The sequence below is a fragment of the Bidens hawaiensis genome, unplaced genomic scaffold (genome assembly GCF_021521415.1).
Source record: "Bidens hawaiensis isolate Kalapana, Puna unplaced genomic scaffold, B.hawaiensis_p1.1 tig00026639_1, whole genome shotgun sequence".
Lineage (NCBI taxonomy): Eukaryota > Viridiplantae > Streptophyta > Magnoliopsida > Asterales > Asteraceae > Bidens > Bidens hawaiensis.
In genome coordinates this window covers 128,125-144,834 of record NW_027494291.1, presented here as the reverse complement: position 1 = coordinate 144,834, position 16,710 = coordinate 128,125, and the positions used below count along the sequence as shown (strand labels likewise).

General features: G+C 36.4%; 2 protein-coding genes across 2 annotated transcripts; both read right to left on the bottom strand.

Moving 5' to 3' along the window:
• Positions 1 to 2,690: 2,690 nt before the first annotated feature.
• Positions 2,691 to 4,109, bottom strand: LOC143573780 (allene oxide cyclase, chloroplastic-like). Its single transcript, XM_077058577.1, has 3 exons — positions 3,821 to 4,109; positions 3,290 to 3,411; positions 2,691 to 3,221 (listed from the first exon to the last, which is right to left on the bottom strand). Exons 1-3 carry the CDS (start codon positions 4,032 to 4,034, stop codon positions 2,817 to 2,819), a joined length of 741 nt encoding a protein of 246 aa, XP_076914692.1. The 5' UTR covers positions 4,035 to 4,109; the 3' UTR covers positions 2,691 to 2,816.
• Positions 4,110 to 6,969: 2,860 nt separating this feature from the next.
• On the bottom strand, positions 6,970 to 10,250 carry LOC143573787 (uncharacterized). The gene is made up of 6 exons (XM_077058585.1): positions 9,513 to 10,250; positions 8,595 to 9,420; positions 8,264 to 8,435; positions 7,980 to 8,140; positions 7,820 to 7,888; positions 6,970 to 7,262 (listed from the first exon to the last, which is right to left on the bottom strand). The coding sequence occupies exons 1-6, from the start codon at positions 10,248 to 10,250 to the stop codon at positions 6,970 to 6,972; spliced, it is 2,259 nt and encodes a 752-aa protein (XP_076914700.1).
• Positions 10,251 to 16,710: the final 6,460 nt, after the last annotated feature.

Here is a 16,710-nt window from a genome sequence, read left to right as displayed (position 1 = left end):
AAAACGAGCACTATAACTCAACTATTCCAGGTAAGTAAATCACCTTCGATCCTCGGAATCTTTTTGTCAAATGGTCGTTTTTATAATGTCTCGTTTTCTATGATGGCTACAAACCAGATTTAAACGCAACGTTTAAGGGATTTGAAACAACGGGATCCAAGTTAATCTTATAATCCATAAAACACAATGAAAAACTACTTTTTGTGTTTTAAGGTAAGGATACCTTGGAAATACTATGAAAGTGTGTGTATGTGAACATTTAGGATATTGGTGAATTTTAAACAAGTTTATAAATAACATGCGATATGAACAATCAATTCAAGAACACTAGGAAAATAACAACCTTGAATCTTTGTATTTGAGAGAGAATTTGGAGATGTAGCAAGTGTAAAAATGAAGGAGATGGATGTGTATATATAGGGTATGGGTCAAAGCTTCTTTGCAAGGTTCTCTTTTATGTTTGTATGAAAATAAATTGGTTAAACAAACAAGCAAAGCACAAAATAACAAACAAAATCCGGAATGTGTGCAGATTCCAAAAGGCACCGCGCGACCTCCCTCTTGCCTCTGGCTGCGCGGCGCGGCGTGCTTAGCGGGGTTGGCCCAGCTCGTCTTTTTTTGTTCGTTACGCGTCCGGAAGTTCGTTTTTGATGTAGTTTGCTCGTTTTAAAGGCTTTGAATCCGTAAAATAGGTTTTTTCAAATTAAACAAATGGGAATGATTTAGTAACATAATAATCCAATATTTTATATATCATGAGTTTCGGTTTACAAAACGGGTCGGTTTACAACATAAAACAATACAAATACGAATACAATCGAGATCCGAAATTGACAAATGTCACAGTTGTGCCATATGCTTCAAGTATTAATTTAGATTAAGATATACAAATAAAAATGAAGAACTAGCATAGTTTGACTTTGGAAGTCAAACTTGACATAAACTTGAAAATAACCTTGAATGATCTTGAATTTTGAGTGAGGAAAGAGTTTATGAGCAGGGATTAATGTGGGAAAGGGTTGGGTATTTATAGGATAAGCTTAATTTGGTTAATCAAGAGGTTTTTTGGTTAAAAATCGGATTTAGTGGTCAATAAAACAAGGAGACCAAGGAGACAACATGGTCTGCTGCATCTCGCGTTGCGCAGCCTCAAAAGGCTCCCCCGTCGCGCGGCGCGGCGGGGTGGGCTGATGGCATTTTTTAAACTTTCAAAAAATGACATTTTTGGCCCTCGAAGTTCGTTTTAAGTGATTTTAACGCGTTTTAAGGCCCGAAAATGATGTTTTCAAGACCCAACAAGTGTAAAACAATATTATAACATAAAAAACATCATTTTGATTATATCATAAGTTTCGGTTTACAAAACGGGTCGGTTTACATGATAAACGGATCAAAAACGAATACAAACAAGTATAAAGGGGACCCGAATTTGACGAATGTCACAATTAGAATTAGACTTAAAACAATGTAAGATTCCTAATAGATGAAAGGACCTATTAGGCCAAAATCGGTGTTTGTGACACCTGTCAGAAAACTATTTATATACTTTTTATGTATCCGAAAGTAGACTGAAACATATATTTTTGAATGATGACATCTATAAAAAAGGGTTGATTATTAAAATTGAAACTAGTTATACCTTATTAATTTTGCTTTAAGCTTAAAACAATGAAACAATGTAAAGGATCCTCTATATATTAGCACAAGTATTATCGTTCTTATTATTTTTTTATTTAGGCTTCTTTTGAACTACTCTTCTTTTGGCTTGATTGCTTTCAGTTTTAGTTGATGACAAAACTCATTCATGTTGGTCTACTTTAATTTGTTTGGATTGATTTTCATTTGGTATCTAAATGCATTTAAGGGGTCGGGATTAATCAATAATAGAATTAGAAGTTACTTTTTTATAATTAAATTTTTACACTTTAGGATTGACACTAACCTTCTATTACACACTCTGATCACCTTACCACAACAAAATTTAAGAGGAGCATTGTATCACTTGTTACAATTGTAGTAAATTATTCTAATACTTTACAATTCATTGCATTTAAATTATTTTTAATAGGATTAGGTAACCTTGAATATATTATTCATATAGCAAAAAAAAAGAGAGAGAGAAGACTTAAACATCCGTAGACCAAAGTATCTATTGGTGGTTTTGTCATGATTGTGTCATGGTCACTGTCATTGGGGAGAGAATTATATTTTAAAGAGTTTGATGATTTTAAAGAGATAAATGGATGGATGTCGGAATAATTCCTTTTCTAGGTCACTACTCCCCCTCCTCCCACCCCCCGGAGAATTATATGCCGGGCCACATAAGCTTTTAAAGTCCTCATTTTCACATAACTTATCATAATAGTTAGTTAATATTCCAATATATATTCGTAAATTGAATTAACTAGATACCAAAATGTTTGAAACACCATCCCCGGAGACGTTTTGAGTTTCAAAAATGCTCTGAACGATGTATTGGAAAACGTTGAATTAAGAAAATGGTGAGGCCAAAAACAAAAACCATCTGATGAAGATAGGAGATGGTGAAGTTTTAGACGTTGTAACTATGGTTGGTCTTAGTATATTTAATCTTATATATATTTATTTTTATAATATAACGAAACAGAATCCCATACTTTCCTATTATTCGAACAAATATCTCATTATTTATAAAAAAGTCTTAAAACCTACTCTCACTCCACCACGATGATCAATTTTAAAATGGACCTCATTTTAGTCTTCACCACTCAAAGTACAAACCATACAGCCAAAAGTACAACTCACAAAAGTAAATCACTAATATCACCGTCACCGCTTTAATCTGTATAATTAGGCGCTGTGGCCCCAAGCTCCGCCGCCTTCGCCGCCGGCGAGGCCTCCACAGCCGGAGAAGGCGGTACCGGAGTCACCAACAACTCCTTCGGCAGATCAGCAGCCAAACCCTGCAAGTAAAAAGTATAAAACAGCTTAAACGGAAACACCAGCTGCTGTAGCTTCACTTGACCGTACGCTCCGGCGAATATTCCGGTACCTCCGGTGACGGTAAGATACGTATCCTCCGTTGTGACGTACGCGCCTTGTACCGCTATCTGCCCGTAGTCTCCCAAATGGAAGCTGTAAATGGCTTCGTACCGGTCACCTTTGGTTTCCGGCATGTTTTTGATCAGAATACATATCCCGGCGGTGATTCCGAGTCTTGTTTGAAGATCAGCACTGTACACCTGTACCGGAATCAGTAAATCTTTCAGATCTGTTATAATATATTTAATAAGTTATAAAAAAAACTTACTTTATTAGTAAAGGGAACAAGATCACCGAGTGAATTGACTGGTTTTTGACTTAGCCGGAGATATGCAGGGCTTCCACGGTCTCGTTCATTGATCTCGTACACACATAGTTCGTGAACTTTTGCTACAAAACACAACAAAATTAGATAGAATTAAAACCTTAAAATCTAAAAAAAAAGAAGGAAAAAAATTAAAAAATCTATAAAGAATCATTTCATTTATTTTAATATAAGAATTTCGTATTTTTCAGAAAACATTTAATCTGAATCATGTCATGTCACGATTCAGATTAAAAGTTTTCTATACGGTAACGAAAAGTAATATGCGATTATTAGTTTCGTATATCTATAAAATACTATACTTAACTTTATTACGAAGATGAGATTAATTACACGATTCAAAAAGTTAATACAGTTTTACGACGAAAAGTAATATGTGATTATTAATTTAGTATATCTACTAAATACTTTAATTTACTTTATTATGAAGGCGTATTATACGATTCATAAAGCTATACAGTTTTAATTACTTACTGGGTCTGGAAGACTCTATAGGATTGCTTTGGCTCTTGATACTGAACCGTCTTTGGCCGCTGGAAGCGTTGATGGTGGTGGACAATTTTTGAGAGAAGACAGGGTTAATTGAATTTTTGAATGACAGGAGGTTACGAGTAGTGGCGGTGGCGGTGGCGCGTGATAGCTTTAGAGATGAGGTGATTGATTGCAGAGATGCTGAAGCAGCTGCCATTGAAGTAAATGATTGTGTTTAATGAGTGGTACTTACTTTGGTAGATGGATATGCGTATGTATATATGCAAGTGTGTGTATGTATATATATGGGTTTATTGAAGAGGGAGAATGTGTGGGATGATCATGGTAGGCCAGGGAAAACATGGAGGGTTTAAAAGTTGCTTTTTTCTTGGTCTTGTTTCATGTTTTTATTATTTTCATGTAATTTCAACACGCCATTATTGAATATTGACCCATGTGGATTTTTAAATCTACGCTATAACGATATCGATATCAATATCAATATCAATATCAATATCAATAGAAGAAACACTTATTTGAACATACACTATAACCGTCCACCGCTTTTATTTGAAAATAACAATATTAATAGAATGAACACTTAAAAATCTTTGTTACTATTTTGTGAGTTTTATATAAAGAATAGCTGGTTTATGGTATGATTTCATCTAATCGTGACTTTAGGTCAAATTGTTAACTTTTGATGAACTAACAGGTGGACTGGATCGGTCAAACTGGGTGGTTTTTGTTTTGACGTTTATAAACAATAACTTTCTTCTCTTTTTTTTTTTAAAAACAAGCATGTAAAAACTTTTAAAAAATGGTAAGGATTGTTCATAATAAATTTACATCCATTTAAGGAAGAGTAAATTAAATCATAGCTTTAGGCTTTCGAGTTTAAATTCCGTAAATATAAACAATTCTATAAATCTTAAATAACCACCCGGCTTACATGGTTTCCAAGTTTTATACAATAAACAACAAACCAGCCAATTTTCTTCGATTTTATGGTTTAACCGGTTTCAATGGTTTGTTAACAACAACAAAAGTATTTACTTTCCTGGATAAGTTTTATAAACATGACAATATTATTAGTTTGACGACATATCATTAATACTCCAAATATTCGTCTCTAGAGATAATAAAGCATTAACGAAATTTCAGTAAATTACAAAGTTAAATTTGGTTTTGTTCGAGCCGGGGGTCTCACCGGAAGCGGTCTCTCTATCACTATAGGGTAGAGGTAAGGCTATCTACATCTTACCATTCTCAGACCTTACCATAACTTTGCTATTGATTGGATATACTGAGTACGAAAATGATGATGATGAATTTGGTTTTGTTAGAAGTAATAGAATTTAACGGATAAAAATTCTTATTTGAATCCAACTAGGCTTGTTTACCGAGTCAAAACGGAACCAAGAAGGAAAAATATGGACGGTGGCCTAGACACCCGATAAGGGAAAATATGGACGGTAGTATGAAACTGTGGCTGGTTGGACTTTCGGGTTGACCAGCTGAATTGTTCAACTCAAGCATGATAATATTTTTTTCATGTTAAAAACATCGACCTACGCTTTTAATTCTAGTTTTCAATTAGTTTCGATCAACGATTCTGATCCCTCTCCAACATTTCACTTTCTTTGCATGAATCTTTTTCTATATGTATGCGTAATGTATGTATGCACAGACACCGAGCTATTCTCTATTTTCTGAATTGCTGTCAAAGCTCCACTTGACTACATGCCGCCCACATGAGTTTGATTTGCACGCTCTGAATGTATATTTTACACAAGGTAATGTAACTTTAGAATAATATAACATGTTTTAAATCAATAAATTATATAATGTTGTCATGTATCGTTGTTCTCTACCTATTGAGGTATTTTTTATACGTAAAGAGTAATTATTTACTGTTCTCATCGAACTCATCCATATGTATATAATATACATGCCATGTTTCACATGTGGGTTTGGGGAAATTGATCATCTAGCCGTTTTTTATATGGTTGGTAGTAGGTACTCGGTAGTTCTTTGTTTATTGTAATGTTTCATGCTTGAAAATATCTAAGATGATAAAGAAAGGAAACGCATTAGTGTAACATATTTCTTTTTATTTTAGTGTGACAAAATTACAACTTTGTATTAACTAGTTTGTAGACCCCGCCGCAACTAGTTGAACACGTCAACGCGGCATGGTTGTTAATTAGTTGAACATGTCAAAGACTCGTTGAGTTAAAAGATTCATCACTCTTTAAAACCCAACCATTGTTGTATATCACCACACTTGCAATATAAAAAAAAAAATCACAATACCAGCTCCTGGTTCACTTGAGCTAAAAACCTACACTTTTTTAATACATGTTGCAATATATCACCACACTTAAAGCTAAAAACCTAACTTTTTTAACACAACTGATACACCAATTTAAATTCAAAATTCTTTTGCCATGATATTCATGTAGTAAAGCCAACAACACAAATATAAAAGACCCCAAGAGCAAATCACAAAAATCATTGTACCCAAGACAAACTTGAATTTCGCCTCCTGCTTCCGGTAGCAAATGCAATGGTTCACTTCAATTGACCAAAAAATTAAATCAAAATCACAAACAGTAAGTGAAAATCGAAGACCATATGATAGAAGTAAAGATGCACATTCGAATCAGAGATAAAGATGAGACAATGTCGACAGATTAGGGTTACAAATACGAACGAATCACAAAAGATGCAATCACAACAGGCTCAGAACCGTATAATGGCTGCAACATAAGTTGCCATGCCAAAAAAACTGAATCATCATCACAGCCATAAACAAATTTATCTGATCAAATTACCAACAATCTGTGTTTTGGCAAATCTTATCACAGTTCCAGAGCTAACGAAGTACATTCAAATTCACCAAATCGAATCTGATCACATACAACAAAGCCACAAAAACCGAGATTCAGTTATTGATACATGTCAGTGAAGCTCAGGAGACCGTTATTGCCTCAACGGCTGCCAAACAAAAGCCACAATTGTCAACAAAAGAATGATAATTAATGTCATCAACATGAGTGGTGCTTTTTGAACGCATGCAAGATAATCAAGGAAACCACTAAAACAAATACAAATTTATAGTTCATATACTGTTAAAAAAGAAAAGACTTTTAAGAACAAAATTTCACCGCAACTTCCTCATTACTCAAGTTCTTCCACAAACCATCAGAAAGAGCCATATGTACCACATCGGTTACCAGGAAGATGAGTCGGTGATGCGACGATACATAGGGCTTCATCAACGGTGGAGTCGCCATCTGCCGCCGCCATGACGGCCGCAAAGCCGCCGGCAACAACAGGGCAATCACCGTGAATCCATAACCACAGGGACGGAAACCTTCAACCAAACAACCGATGACCGGAACGATGACTCCAATGAAAGCATTCGGTGGCGCACCGCCACCTAGGTGTCAAAATGGAACCCAACAAAGCCCAAAGGTAGGGTTTACATACGTACACAGAGGCAATGCGTTAACCAGTGAGAGACCGTAGATGAGGAGCGACAATGTTTGTACGTTGTGGTGGAGAGAGAGAGAGAGAGAGAGACGGGAGCGACGATGTTTGTAGGCGGCGGTGAATATGAACACAGAGGCACACATGTCTGATAATATACCCAGACAATGAAGGGAAAAAGTAAATTAGCAGAGACAAGTGTAAAGCACACATAATACGTGGAACCAATGTTTTAAAAACCGATATTTTATTTATACCGGATTTGAACAAAAAATGGTACAACCGGTTGAACCGGATTGTACCGGGAGGTTCAACCGATTTGTCTAGTTTACCCTATAATTTTATACAAATGTAAATAAAAACACATGATTCATATAAAATATCATCCAAAAATTAATCCATACTTAAAAAACAATACAAAAGCATCGACTTTTAAACAAAGTTTTTTTAAAAAAAAAGGCGCACAATAGATTCATTCCATCGGAGTGTTGTATGCATCGAGTTCACGATTGCTTAGAAGATGAAATTCACTCTCATCTCCATCCTCATCAACAAGAGTATAAACACTTTTATTTCCTACAATAATAAATAAGAAGTTTTAGTTACCTATAATCATAATATATCATATAAAAAATTACATGAAAAACGTAAAATATATAAAAGTTACCTTGTGTTTGAGAAACCGGTTCATTCTCTTCCTCACCAAACATGGTATCAATATCATCATTATTAAGTTCTCCTTCCGGCTCTTCTTCAACCACCCAAAACTCCGTATGATTAATACTTTCATAATCGACAAGATCATAGGATCTCTTGGCATATTTAAGTCTAGAAAAACATTTACCCACATGTTAAAACTTAAAAACTAAATTACGATTTACTAAAAAGAAATTTTAAAAAAAAATCAAGATATCGTGCCTATTTTGTAAACGCAAGTTGTAATGAACATACACAAGGTCATTTAGTCTTTCATGTTCTAGCCTATTTCTTCTTTTCATGTGAATCCTTTCAAAGACACTCCAGTTACGTTCACAACCCGAGGAAGATGCGGTTTGACTTAATATTCGAATGGCAAAAGTTTGCATTTTAGGATAATCTCCACCAAATAATCTCCACCATTCGGCTACAAAACAAAAAGGTTATCAAAATAATATAAGAACAAACTAATATGGTAAATAATAACATGAGTATATACATATATATATATATATATATATATATATATATATATTATCGGGTTGAGTAGCATTCCGAGAAGCTACAGCACTACTCCTCCCAAAACAATCTTTAGCATCTCGAAACTTGCATAAAGTCATTGTAACATCTAAAACATCATCACCCGAAAAAGTATTCTCAACCATATCAAGAACACCCCTAAAGACTTCATTACTTTTACAAAAAATTTCTTTATCGTACTGAAAAGCTGGATTTAACCAATATGCAGCACAATGAATATCTGAACACAACATCTTTTTCCATCGAGCATTGATTATATCCGTATATGGCTTATACAAATGTTCCTTTTCTTGAAATAATGCCTTAATTCCCTTATTTGCCCGATTCATCCCCTCAAAAACGTATGGCAAAGAAGGTTTTTCATCAGTATCACACAAACGCAAAACCCTCAACAAGGGAGTCATCACGGTCACAGTAATCAAACAATTTCTCCAAAAAACTTCATTCATCAAAATTTCTCTACATTCAATAGCATTTCCCAATTTCAACATCTTTTTAAATTCATTAGATATAGCAAGAGCTTGCAAATCATTTTTATGATCGACCAAACTTTTTAGTGCAATGAAAGTCGTACCAAAACGAGTAGGACCTGGATGCATGATTTCTGTCCACCCTTCTCTTTTCCTTAACCAATTCAAGGGCATCTTGTGATTATAAATAAAAAAAGTTACTTTAGATGCAAGTTTGACCAACTTTGCCACATTCTCTAACTCTGAAACATCCTTTAACGCAAGATTTAGACAATGAGCTGCACAAGGTGTCCAAGTAATTGAACGATATATCTGACATAACATTTGACCGACACACTTATACTTAGCAGCATTGTCGGTAACTATTTGAACTACGTTCTTAACTCCAACCATTTCAGCAACCTAGCAAACAAGTTACACAAATTCACAGAATTGCTCTCAATATCAGATGCATCTATAGATTTAAGAAATGAAATCCCTTTCTCATAGTATACTAGGAAATTAATCAAATGGCGATGCCTAATATCCCTCCACCCATCTGCCATAATCGTGCAACCACTTTCAACCCAATCACTCCTATAAGAATCTATTAATAACCCAACTGATGTTTTTGCATCTTTTAATAAATTGATCCTTATAGCATGATATTTAGGTGCTTTGTAACCATAACCTACAGATGCTATTTTATCTACCACAAGTTGATAATAAGGAGAATTACAAGCATTCGTAGGTATACATGCATCATAGAACCACATAGCAAGAGTCAAGTCAACATCGTGTACCTTTTCTTTACTTTGCATAGCCTTTTTAATAGTAGGTTGAGAAGGATCAGTTGTAGCTTTTGTAAAGAAAGGATGAACATTCGGTGTAGCTTTCCTCTTTCGCTTTTGTATTTGGTGACTTTGTTCATTTACTTCCTCAACTTCTTCATCGCCATCTAAGATGTCAATAGACTTACCTCTCGCTTTAACTTCAGTTTCTTTCAAAAGTCCTTGCGTAGTAAAGCGAACATCTGCCGATACTTTTTTACAAGGTTCTACATCACCCTTGACGCCCGCAAGGTGTTTCTTCATCCTAGTTATACTGCCACCACGCACAACTTTTAGACAAAAATCACATATATATACTAATTTACCTTTCTCATCTTTTTGACATGTTACATAATCCCATGCTTTATCTAATTTTGCTCTAAAACTTGATTGAACAGGTGGCTCAGTCTGATCATCAGACATATTCTACAAAACAATAAACTTTTTTAAGGAGATATCACCATGTGTAATCAATTAACTACTATATTAAGATAATAAAGTCATATATAATCAACTGAGAAACTCAATAGATGCAAGATTATAACTAGTTTTAAACCATTAATAAATATCATACATGCAAAATTATTAAACAAGAAGCAATTTTTACTTTGGAATTTAGATACTATATCACTCAATATTCAATAATACAATATGCTTTAAAAACAAAAAAACTCACTTTGGTAGCAATATAGCATATTGGCTGTTTAAACTTGAAGGATACGTTAAGTATGAGTGAAAGGGTTGAAGACTTGAAGTAGGCTGGTAGGTTAAATTTTAGAAGCTAGGTTACTGTAATTGTGTAAACGTAAAAAGAAATGACCAAATGGGCCTCACAAAAAAATATCATGTGGGCTTAAACCGGTTCCCCGGTATAAACCGGTTTTCATAGAAAACCGGCCGGTTCGATCTTCAGCAATACCGTTTAAATAAACCGGATATAAAATACCTGGGGTCTCCGAAATCCGGTTGAACCGGCCAGTTCAAACCGGTTTTTAAAACATTGCGTGGAACACTTAGGCATAACACGTGGAACACTCTTATGTCAACAGAAAATGTACCATAAAAGTTCAATCAAGTACTACTCATACAGCAATATGTACAACCGAAACAGCAAGAAATACAACTTCTAATGCACCGTTTATGTTAAGAAAGTTGTGTTTTAATAGATATATATAATATCAACTCACACACTCTTTTTATCTCCTTCTGAAGACTTAGCTAGCTAGTAAAACACGACAAGTGATGATAACAAAGGACTAGTTGTTTATTAACTAAGAGGATGTCGATTACATAATGATATTTCGCCTCTCAAGTACTTAGTCTTTTACTTTCTATTGTTTAACCTTAATTGACGGAGGCCCAAGTATTGAAGAGTGTGTCATGTTATATTTGAAGGCCCATGATCGTGCTTTCAAAGGTGGCCCACGAAAACGGGCATAACTTGTCCTACGAAGCTCCGTTTCAAGCCCACGATCAGTCAAATCGAAGCTTGAGACCAGGAGCACGTTGTGGGAAACAGCCGACGGTGGTTTTTCCCTTGTCCGAAGCCCAAAAACGTCTCCTAAATAAAGTTATGGGCCTTTTTTATGTTTTTTCATCGCTTTTACATTTTTATTTTTGGATTTGTGTTTGGCCCATGGCCTTTTTTGGGCCCATTTCAAATTTTAAAGTCTATTTCTATGATGCTAATGTAATGTGAGAAGGCAGACTTGATTTTTATCAATAAAGAATTTTCTCTTCATTTTCCTTGACCCTTGGGTGGGATTTGGGAGTTTTGAGAAGTTCATCACGGACATTCACAGAATGTCAGAATCAACCTGATTGATCTTTGTTATCGTTATACCGCTGCATCAGTTGGTATCAGAGCCGAATTCTTGGCTCAAGATGCCTCCGAGGAGAAACAACAACAACAGACAGTTCGATGAAGCCCAAGAACGGGAGTTGAAACAACGACTCATGGCATGAATGGATCAACCTTTGGATCAAGTGGTCAATCAGTTGACTGATCGGATAGCCGGCTTGTTCAATTGTGGGAGGCAGCCTCCCAATGATGGATATGGTTCTGATTTTAGTAATTCGTTTGGTGGTGGTTCGAATTCCGGGGACGAGGAAAAAGAGAGACCTAGGAGAGAACGAAAGATGAAGAGAATAGGCGATGGGATTCTGGGATAAGGGTTGGTATTCCAGAATTTGAAGGGTCTAGTATGTATCCGGAGGGGTTCATTGATTGGCTGGCGACCGTAGATGAGGTATTTGAATATAAGGAGGTTCCTGAAACAAGCGGGTGACTCTGATCGCTACCAGGTTACGTGGTAGGGCATCTGCATGGTGGCAACAATTGAAACTCACGAGAATAGGCTCGGGAAGGCAATAATTATAACATGGGCCAAGATGAAAAAGTTCATGCGGGCAAACTTTTTGCCTCATAACTATCAAAGGCCGATGTACCAACGTCTACAAAATTTAAAACAAGGGCTAAATCGGTTGATGACTATACAACAGAGTTTTATCAGTTGATTGCTAGGAACGATATCCAGGAACTAGAAGAACAACTTGTCTCTAGATTTGTTGGGGGTCTAAGGGTTCAAATCATGGAGTCGGTGAATCTTTTCAACCCGTTAACCATCCCAGAGGCACACCAACGGGCGTTGGCCTTTAAGAAGCAAAACCGTCGGTCTAGTGGTTCGTATTCTCATTCTACGACCGGGGAAACGTTGGATCGGGTAGTGGGACGCCTAGTGGTGGATCTAGTCAGAAAAGATCGGGGGCTAACAATACTGGGTCAAATTTCAAGGGGGCTGGTAGTAGTGGCTCGAAGTGTTTCAGTTGTGGTGAAACGGGCCATCGTCAAGCTGAGTACAAAAAGGCTGGTAAGCGACACTTATTTGCTGAGTCTGGGGATGCATTTAAAGATTACGAAACTACCCCTGTGTACTATGAAGAGCCTGAGTATAAAGAGGATATTGTGACTGGTGATGTTGGGGTGAATTTGGTGGTCAGGCGTTCATGCTATACACCAATTGCTGATGGGGACGAAAGGATTAAGCATAACACCTTCCATTCCACATGTACCATTCTGGGGAAGGTTTGCATGTTTGTTATCGATTTTGGAAGTTGTGACAATCTGATTTATGAAGAGGCAGTCCAAAAGTTGGACTTGAAGACGGAGAGTCACCCCAAACCTTATAAGCTTCAATGGCTTAAAAAAGGGGAAGAGGTAACGGTCTCTAAGAGGGCCCTTATTTCTATTTCTATCGGGACCACATATAAAGATGATGTTGTGTGTGATGTGGTTCCTATGGATGCGTTTCACTTGTTGTTGGGTAGACCTTGGGAGTATGAACGAAGTATAGAACATAACGGGCAGTCCATTTCTTATAGCTTCCTGTTTAGTGGGGTGAAGATAACTCTTGTTCCTAGCAAGCCCAAGCAGTTAATCACAAAGCATTCGGGTAACTTGTTGACCATTAGTTAGTTTGAAGATGAGTTGGTGGAGACAGACAGTGTTTTTGTTTTGATAGGGGGACCAGTGCCCGAGGAAGTTGAGATTCCTGAAGCTGTGATTCCTTTACTTTAGGAATTTTCTGATTTTTTTCCTGATGAATTGCTGGATGGGCTTCCACCTTTGCGTGACATCCAACATCATATTGATTTGGAGCCTAGTTTACAATTTCCCAATAGGCCACATTACAGGATGAGCCCGAGAGAGCATGAAGAGTTGCGTAGACAGGTTGAGGAGTTGATTTCTAAGGGTCATGTTCGCGAAATTATGAGCCCTTGTGTTGTTCCTGCTTTGTTAACTTCAAAGAAGGATGGCACCTGGCGGACGTGTGTTGATAGTCGAGCCATCAACAAGATTACTGTGAGGTATAGGTTTCCTATTCCTCGACTTGATGATTTACTTGACCAGATTAGTGGTGCTACTATTTTCACAAAGTTAGATTTGAGGAGTGGCTATTATCAGATTCGTCTTAGACTTGGGGATGAATGAAGGGTTGTACAAGTGGTTGGTGATGCCTTTTGGTTTATCAAACGCGCCTAGTACTTTTATGCGTGGATGAATCAGTTGCTCATGCCTTTTATTGGGAAGTTTGTGGTGGTATATTTGACGGTATCTTTATTTATAGTGCTTCTTTCAGTGAGCACGTTGTGCATGTCAGGAAGGTTTTGGCCTTACTCCGCAGAGACAATTTTATGCAGCAACAAAGAAATGTGTGTTCATGACCCTAAAGTTTTGTTCTTGGGGTATGTTATCTCTGGTGATGGGATACATGTGGATGAGTCCAAAGTAGCAGCTGTTCAAAATTGGCCAACTCCTACCACCAATACTGAAGTCCGCAGTTTTCATGGCTTGCTTTTTTTTATAGACGGCTCATTCCACACTTTAGTTCCATTATGGCCCTTATTACAGATTGCATGAAGGGAAATACATTTGTATGGACAAAGGGGGCAGAGTTAGCGTTTCAAGTTATACAGGAAAAACTCACTACTGCACCAATTCTGGTATTGCCTAACTTTTCGCAAGTTTTTAAACTTCATAAAGAAAGCCGTGTTAAATTATCATGCGTTAATATTTAACTAATATTAAACATAGAAAAGATCATGGGCTTGGAATGGTTAAGGTGGGTTAAAGAGTAATGGGCTTTAGGTCCATGGGCTTTAAGAGGTATAAATACCCTCTTAAACCATCCTTAAACCCTTATCCTCATTTCCATCTTCCATAATCTCTACACACACTTAAGAACACACCCATACACCTTACAATAAACGGCTAAGAGAAAGAAAGAAAGAAGAAGCAAGATCGAACGCTAAATATTACTAGATCGTCCATATACAAGATAGGTCCAAGATTTAAGTTCATAACCAAGCCAAACGACAACAAACGAACACGAACAGGTATGTTCTTGATCTTTAAAGATTACGTTTTCATTAACATTTGGCCTTGAAACTTGAAACGAGAGTAGATCGGGATCAAACGAACATTAAAGTTGAAAACTTGATGTTAAAAATGAACCTAACGAACCCATGAACATAAACGGCTTGTTTAAAATAAACCCTAGATCTAGTCTTGGACGTTTCACACTTAAAGGTCCAAACTTTATGATCCATTGAGCTAAGTTTAAGTCGTGAACGGTTGGAAAGACGGATACGAGCCACCACGAGGTTCTAGGACAAAAAAAACGGATCAACAATAGGGCTTGGGAGACCCAACATGTGCTCTTTGGGTTGTCCAAAACCCACCAGCCCAAATTACGTATTCGATTACAATCCATAATAGTCGCATACACATACTTAGAAAATACAGACACGCATACAATATATATACACACACAGGTTGCATACACCGTGCTTAATCTTTGAACTCGCATACAATCAAAAAGTCGATTACAATACTTAACATATGGGCACTCTCATACAATTTGAACATTGATTACAATTGAACTCGCATACACCAAAATTGCATACAGGTCCTAATCGATTACAATTGGACATGATTACTGGTAAAACTCGATTAGAATAGGTCGCATACAATGATTCGAATACAATTAAACTCGCATACAATCTGAAAATAGATTACAATTAAGCTCGCATCCAATCTGAAAGTCGATTACAAAAACTCGCATACAAACCTGAGTTCGATTACAATAAACCCGATTACAATATACAAGCCAGACTCGCTTACTTGCAGACTCGATTACTTTGATGTTCGCATACAAATTGAACCCGGGTAGCCCTAAAATCGCATACAATAAGGCTGTCTAATCGGAATTTGATTACGAATAGGCTGCAGGCGCTTGTATTAAGGGTTCGGATACATCATAATTCGATTATATTATGTAATCGATCCATTGATGAAACTCGTTTACTTGGAACGGCAGGATGAAGAACAAAATAAAAAGAAGATAAAATAAATAAAAGAACGAAGAAGAAGAATGAGCAGTTAAGAGGGGTTGGACCTTTGTTATATAAAAACACGGCCCAAATCTCTAATCAGGCCCGATTACGAATTCCTGGACCCAGATTAGCCAAAACATGTTTATCGGGCTTGACCCATGTTTTAATAAACCACAAGAATGATTTCGTTAATCCCGGTGAATCCGACGAATTAAATAACTTAGTTAGCCACGGTTAACACCTTTAATCAAGTTTTAATAGTTGAACCCCGAGTGTATAAAAAGATACATATAAAGGCATACTCGCTTACATGTACATATAAGGTGATACGTGGAATCCACGTGCACTAAGACAACCCAGGTGCCGTATACATACACACCTATGTTTATATATATATATATATATATATACCCATAAACACACTTGGTAGTATACAAGAGGGACGAGATCTCAAGAAAGAGAGAAAAGAATATTAAAATAATTGAAAACCTATTACCTTAGGATCGAAAACAAAATCTAAGTAAATGTAATCTAAAATGAATCATTGGATTTCACCAGACTTAGCCATTTTTCTATCTAGAATACAATAGAACGAGTATTGATACATGTAACTTATATACAGCTAGCAGAGCGCAATTAAAGAAGGGAATAACGATGAACGAAGAAAGAAACAGGATCCAGGTGAGTTTCTAGCCCCATTTCATTGTTATGTTTTCAGGGCTGTGTGCATACTCGATGTGTTTGTTAATACATTTATCCTAAGTGATAAATGTATGCCTTACGTGATTATGTGAAAAGTATGAATGATTGCTTGTCGGTACGTGAACGATCTTCGGATATTGCACGTATTGTCAAGTTGTAATGTTATGATAAATGATGATATGATATGTATGATATATGAATGAATGTAAATGATGTATGGTTGTATGGTAACAAAGAGGGAATCGAACCCTACTAATATTCTAGGAAAGAGGGACCGAGCCCTAAT

Excerpts from the sequence above, each read along its gene's own strand:
- LOC143573780 (XM_077058577.1), bottom strand. The coding sequence starts at position 4,034 with ATGGCAGCTGCTTCAGCATCTCTGCAATCAATCACCTCATCTCTAAAG. Across the intron at positions 3,412-3,820 it reads TATAGAGTCTTCCAGACCCA|CAAAAGTTCACGAACTATGT; the intron begins GTAAGTAATTAA and ends TGTGTTTTGTAG. Across the intron at positions 3,222-3,289 it reads TTGTTCCCTTTACTAATAAA|GTGTACAGTGCTGATCTTCA; the intron begins GTAAGTTTTTTT and ends ATTCCGGTACAG.
- LOC143573787 (XM_077058585.1), bottom strand. The coding sequence starts at position 10,250 with ATGTCTGATGATCAGACTGAGCCACCTGTTCAATCAAGTTTTAGAGCA. Across the intron at positions 9,421-9,512 it reads GCCATTTGATTAATTTCCTA|GTTGCTGAAATGGTTGGAGT; the intron begins GTATACTATGAG and ends CTTGTTTGCTAG. Across the intron at positions 7,889-7,979 it reads ACCGGTTTCTCAAACACAAG|GAAATAAAAGTGTTTATACT; the intron begins GTAACTTTTATA and ends TTATTATTGTAG.